At 44.4% G+C, this 6,863-nt stretch overlaps 1 protein-coding gene across 2 annotated transcripts in view; it reads right to left on the reverse strand.

The window, feature by feature from the left end:
• Positions 1–3,356: 3,356 nt before the first annotated feature.
• Positions 3,357–6,863, reverse strand: part of LOC108784611 (proline-rich protein 5-like) — a 120,943-nt gene continuing 117,436 nt past the window's right edge. The window contains exon 15 of one of the 2 annotated variants that reach the window (XM_018553470.1): positions 3,357–3,620. In XM_018553470.1, the coding sequence (XP_018408972.1) occupies positions 3,423–3,620 (198 nt within the window). In that variant the 3' untranslated portion in view covers positions 3,357–3,422. The remainder of the gene's footprint in view (positions 3,621–6,863) is intronic. The other variant, XM_018553472.1, reaches the window with a different exon arrangement.

The following is a 6,863-nucleotide window of genomic DNA, read 5'->3' on the forward strand; positions in this document are numbered from 1 at the left end:
ATTGCGTTACCCACTACTGTACAATGCGTTGGGGTACCTTTGGCAATGGAACACACAAGTGTGAATGGACACACAAAGTGGGTCCTGAAGGTACACACATGGGGACACCAAAGTACTGAAGGTACACACATGAGCCACTCCAGTACCGTCCTTAAACTGAATCATTTGAGTATAGCAGCCTAACCCTATCACTCAGCAGTCATAGTCCCAGTGTTGTTGTAACATCTCCAGCACCCCTGTAGATGTATGTCCCAATTGTTATCAGGGGTGAAAGGCTAATTGCAGTAACCTTACAAAGAGGAAATTTGCCTTCATTTCCTGTACTGGAGACACAATGCTATGAGACAAAATCTCCCAAAATGAGGGAAAACCATAATGAGTACACCATACACCAGGTAAGAATATAATATTTTACTAGTTTTTTTCCTTTTAAACCGAACATTCTCATACACCCTGTAACAAAACATCCAATATAAATATTAATGCTGTGACAATAAACAGTGCAAAATCATGTAACATTTTAAAACAAAGGTGTCTAAAGCTGTGCCAATCACCAGGTAAGGCAGGAATACTGTCACGTCATTGTGCTAAGGCAACAGACTGCAGAGATTCTCCTTATCTTTTTTGCCCCATTGAGACCCTTAAATTGGAGAAGTCTGAAGTTATGAATCTGGCTGTTGGCAGCACAGTCCTCATTTAAAAACCATCTCCAGGACAACAAAAAACCTCCTGGCACTGCAAGGGTTACCTGCTTATTTATGCCAAGGGGGCCAGAGTTTTTACTTACCTGCTCCCCGCTGCCACTGGCTTTAAGGCCGGCACTCGAAGCTTCTTCCCCCCCTCATCTCTGCCAGTCGGAGGCCCATTGATGTCATTAGATCCGCCTAGGGTAAGTCCACCATCCAAAGCTTAGGGGGGGAAGAGGTGAGCACCGCCTGGCAGGGGAATGGGGATCAGATGAGTAAAACTGCTGTACAGAGTCCCCAGGCATAAATGAGCACTGAACCATTGCAATGTGGGAGTAGTCCTACTGCAAGGAGGTTTTATTATTTGCCCGGAGATTGGCTTTGATGTACTTGGGTTCCTAAATCTGGGCAATTCAAAATAAAAAAAAAAACATAAGCAGAGGTTCCCTACAATGCACAGCACATGTCCAAATGATGAATGGATCCAGATATACAGGCCACAGAAATTGTGCATTTTGACTTTTCCAACCAAGCCTCTGCTTGTCCTCTCCAGAGCCTTCCTACTGGTTAACAATGCTACCTTACATAATAAAGGACCAATAGGGGGGTAGGTAGCAGGCCCAGCCATGCCCTTTACTAGGGATAAACAGAGTGACTTTGGCGAACTAAAAAAATTACAAACACAAATTCATGATTTTGTTGAAATTGAATTGCATTCTCCTCCAATTTCATCATGATGCGAAATTAGCATAAAAAACATTTCCCTTTAACTTCCTCTCGATCGGCTATTGTAGTAAAACAGAAAACCTGGACATTTAAAAACATCCTTCACATTGTGCACACATGCTGCACTGCCTTGTTACAATGCACCAGACGCAGAGCATTTAGACCAAAATGTATTCTAAGGAAAGATTTATAAACAAAGCTATGCCACTGACAATGCTTTGTCAACAAGGTCATGTGACCGCTTTGACAGGTCTAACAAGGTGCTCACATTACTTTGTTGATAAACAAAGGGTTAAGGGTAGGCATTTTGTGGCCAAAAAGCAAGGTCCAGGATAGATGAAAGGAATCATTGGAAGCCCATTGCATGCTTACAGCCTGAATTTAGCCTTCCCCATGGGTTCCAGTGGTTCCAATGCATATTGTCAAAATTTCAGCATATCACAAATTTGGCTGTGATTTCAACAAAACAAAAACATCTTCCAATTTCGCTCATCCCTACCCAGGAAAAAGTTCAAGACTTGCATATAACTTCAGCTGCCTCTATGTCTCCATCTGCTGATCATTTGTATATGTAGTTTTACTCTAGGCAACTTATTTTGTTTTTCTTCAGTTTAATTTTCCCAGGTTTATTTTAAGACATAAAGTCAGGGCCATTGGGCTAATCAGTGTGTGGTTGCCACAATGTCTCCTGTATCAACAATCAAGAGAAAAGAGCCCACCGAACACTTCTTTCTAAGGGTCCTTCCTATAGGAGGACAGGGGAGAATCCTGTCACACGTGGACCCCTTTAGGGGTGACACAAGACAACCCTTTCCCTGCCTTTTGTCCATTCTTCAGCATCTGTATAAGGGGTAGTATGACTGTGGCATGGAGTGAGGAGCATAGCACAAGGGGTGAAGCTTATCACAGGGCAGGAGGAGCAATGCAAGTGCCTCTTGAAGTAAAAATGAAACCCAAACTTTTTTTTTTAGTTTTGGATAGAGTAACGGAAGTTTATAACCCGTCAGATTGTTTTGCCATTTGCCATTGGGGAGATTTGCCTTCACTTCCTGTCTCAGCCACAACAGGAAGTAAGTGGAAATCTCTCCAAAGTGATATCACCTTCCTCTTCTCTTTCCTGTCCTAGCTCCCTTCTCCCTGTCTATTTTCCAAATTGGTCCTCTTACTTGGCCATACGTGGACCTCGCACATGTGGACTAGGTGTTGTACTGCCCGTAGGTGGCTTTAATGCTGTGGAACACACCTGTCATATTAAATATCACCGATACTGATGGACTATAGAATTACGGATTACCTGTCTCTTGTGCCTTTGTATCTATATGTTAACATATGTGCGTATGTTTGGTATCTTGAATGCACTTCTGGCTAATGCTCTATAAACCTAATAACCTTTTATGTAAAAAATCCCTCCAAATGGAGGGAAATCCCCGGGGGACAACAAAACTAGTGCCCCCATTGGAAGATTTCCTATCTACTCCAAAGACATGCTGGTAGGTTAATTGGATCCTGTTTAAATTGGCCCTCCTATGTATACATGTGAAATAGGGACCATAGATTGTAAGCTCCTTACGGGCAGGGACTGATGTGAATGCGCACTGTGTAAAGCGCTGGGTAAATAGTTAGGACTATATAAATACCAATAATAAATAAATACTGTAAATAATAAATAATATTCCTGGTGACAACCCAAAATGTGTGATTTTTTTTACTTTTAGTGATAATGGTCGCCCGGACAACTGGGGGGGGAGTTGAATCTCCCTAACGGGGGCACAGAAAGCAGTGAAACCTGACAGGTGTTCTAGTCCTCTCCTTTCTATCCAAAACTAAAAAAAAAAAAAAAAAAGTTTTGAATGAAGAATTGTTCTTTTTACAAAACTGGGGCAACTATGAAGAAAGCTGTGCAGGGCCAATAGTAGCCACCAAGGTATAAATGACCCTCAAATTTGCAATTTATGCTGTTCATCATCTTGTTTCTGTGAAAGGTCCATGACATACTGTAGTCCTTGGTGACTATGGGAGTTTCTCGCCCGGGACAGTCCTGGAGCTGAAGATTTGTGGGTAGTATTCAATTAACAATTCTGTAAACATGTTTACTGGGACCAGAGCATTGATGGATGGGACTCCTTCCTGCGGCCAGGCCAGATTCAGTCCAAACACACAGCCCAGGTTTGAGGCGGTCATCTTGTTGCTGATGTTCTCCTGAGATACCTGCCAAGAAAACAAATATTGAAGTCACTTCAGCTTTGACTGGCAACGGAGGAAAGTAACATCTCAAACATCTGCAAGATCAAAGTCAATACTATCCACTCCCAAAAGAAACAATTCAGGTTTTGTGGTCAGGGGTGCTTTTTATACCTGTTGGAGACTCCAGTGGTGGCATGTTCCAGTGGAGTCTGCGCCTCTGGCCTCCCACAAGGGAATAACATAGGCGCCACTCTCATATAACTTTTTTTTTTGATAGATTGAGGAGTTACTGGAACCCAACGTTCGTTTTTTTCTGTTGTCTGTGTCCCGTCTTGAAGGATTCTCGGTCTCCTTTAGGTCTGTAGATCATTGTCATGGGACAATCCAAAATCTTAGTGATCACCTGATCCTGTCACAGTGCAGTATCCTGTCAGCAGAGAGGCTGCACAGCACATGGGGGATCACTTATAAATCATCTGCCCAGCCAGGGCCGGATTTACCCTCTCTGCTGCCCCAAGGCCAGGTTCCTCATTGCGCCCCCCTGTATGTAGGCTGCATACCCCCCTGAGATCATTTGTACAAAACAAGCGGCAGCTTCCCCACTGTACATTTAGCTCTGCTTACCCAAAGCAGGTCTATATGTAGAAAACAACTCAGCCCAGCTCCCGGAGCTGCATGTCCTGGGCATCGGGAGATAGGAATTCCACACCTTTGCTGCCCCAAGGGCGGTCCTCGGTTGGCCTTACGGAAAATCCGGCCCTGTGCCCAGCCGTACTCTGGGTGAAAGCCGTTCCCACCAGTAGATGGAGCTAAGGAGCATAGGAAACTCCTATGCTCCTCGGCGCCATCTAGTGGCAGGAATGTCCTGGGAACTGCATTCACCCAGTGTATGGCTGAGCGGATGAGTTATAAACCATCCCCATGAGGATCAGCAAGTGACTGCAGGATCACCCAGAGGCACTGGGAAAAGCCTGCCTAATTATTCTGAAATAGATCATAACAAACCCTACATCACATGGCGTACTGAAGAATAAAATATTCAAATATCAGGAAAAGCTGCTTCATTTGACTCAGTCAGGCACTACTCTGGAAAATCAGTCGTTCTTCATTTTATAAATCTACCTCTAAGGCAAATCAGGGGGACACTTTGATTTTAGCGCCGTTGCAGCGTTTGCTGACTAGATCTGGCAGTTGGTTGGTTGATTGATTTTAATTATTGCCTGGAGGTGCTCTTCAAATCCGTATAAAAATAATATCATGAAAAGGGAACTGAGTGAAAATGAATGGTTTATCTATTTATGTCGCTTTCCCATAACACATTCTGCCATAATAATGCGGTTCCGCCCGCGCGATTATAACGCTAATGACTTTAATGTGTCACATGGGGAATCGCTAATATCTTTCTTCTAACTGACTAATCAGATTTATATTCACATTGAGATAAACATTTCTGTCAAAGTGGCTCCTGTTCACGCTGCCAGACATCTCCCTGAGAGTTCACCATGCAACCTCAAAAATGAACAAAATAAATAACAATGGATGCTGATACATTTCATGGATGGAAGGAAAGCTTACAGTACATCTAAAGGGGACGCTGACAGAAATACACAACGACTACATCTTGGTGAGCCTGGTGACTTCCCATGGACCAGGCTATTCAAGTACCAAGTCCAGATACTATGTCATGCACAATCCTCAGAGTAAGCAAAATACTTCCTTCACCTTCCCTGACTGAGCAAAACTCTCCTTCATTTGGGTCTCACACACTCCCACTCCCAGACACTGCAGCTCACAGTGGGAGGGTTTCAGCAACAGAGGCAGTGCTGACAATCCAGAAAACAGTGGGCAGGACCAGGTGTGACCAGGGACTGATTGGCAAAGGCTTGATAACAATGCCACCCAGAAGAGACCAGGTGACACCCCGCCGCAACGTCATCGCACATCCACGGTCATCTAATTGACGCCTACCGGAGGCCATCTTAGTGATGGACGCCGGCAGAGAGAGTAGGGGACGTTAACCCGGCGGGATGAGGTATGCCGCTGGGTCCCCTCCTCTCTCCTGACACTATCGGGCTCTCGTTCCATGATCGAGTGCCCGACTTTTTGGAGGGAGTGACACCAAAACGACTGTCAGTCCTTTTGGTGTCACCCCTCCTATGGTCCAAAATCCATGTCCAAAGTCTCCATGGAGATAGAGATCTCGCCCATCTCCACACTTGGATAGTGTTTGGGGCGGAGCTAACTAAGGAGCACATGTGGTAGTTTGCAGCAAGGTCAGAGGCAACATGGCAGCACATTTAGAACTCTTAAAGGGCCAGATGATCCGATTGATCTGGGTAATGCCTGACATTAAGGCGGGAATGCATAGTCTTTCCAGCAACGGAGGGGTTAACACGTGTTCATGTGATTGGTCCACTGTCTTTCTCACTATGTATATATATCTGCACTTGTACTGTGGTGTTTCACATTCTGTTTGCCTGAAGAAGGAACCGCTGTTGTTCTGAAACGTATATGATGTGATAGCAATCGAGTCTATGAACCGTTTTTGACTTGAAATTCTATTGAAATAGAAGTATTAAAGTAAAGCTAAAGCCAAAACATTTTGGTTTCAATGAGTCAGGTTTTTTGCTTTTATTTTGCAGTTTTTGCCCCCCCCCCCCCCCCCCCCCCCAGCACTCTGCCCTATATAAAAAAATAAGATGCAGGAAGGGGGAGTGGCCTGGCTATTATGCACTATTATCCAGCACAGACCACGCCCCCATCCTTACCTTCGCTACACTTTCACTGCTAGATTTAATAGGACACATATCCTTTAACTGAAATGGAAAAATAATTCACGGCGTGTCACAGGTGAAAAACATCATGAAAGTAAACAGCTCTCATTCTAGAAGCTGAAAGCGATTATGAAGACGTGGATTTAATGCAATCTTTGCTTTTAATGGACTCTGCTCCGGCCGCACCGCAAGGCTCTGCGGGCTAATTACCGATGGCATTATGGAGAGAGCGCCCACACCTCATTAGCGCCTCAAGTACCTGAGCTCTTAGTGCTTGCATAGAGATGATGCATCTGTCGTAGAACAAATGTCGATCACCGGGCACTGTGCGTACGATTGTTCTTTAAACAGCAATCAGTGGCACTAGGGGCTTTCCTTAAGGGCGTCCGTTAACGATAATGAAGCGCGGCTGAGATTAAGTGGAACTGAACCTATTACGTTTCTTGATATGCTGGTAATGGAATTTTGTTAATTCCATTATGGATAGCTCGTG

Source organism: Nanorana parkeri, unplaced genomic scaffold (genome assembly GCF_000935625.1).
Source record: "Nanorana parkeri isolate BGI_ZX_2015 unplaced genomic scaffold, ASM93562v1 scaffold120, whole genome shotgun sequence".
Taxonomy (NCBI): domain Eukaryota; kingdom Metazoa; phylum Chordata; class Amphibia; order Anura; family Dicroglossidae; genus Nanorana; species Nanorana parkeri.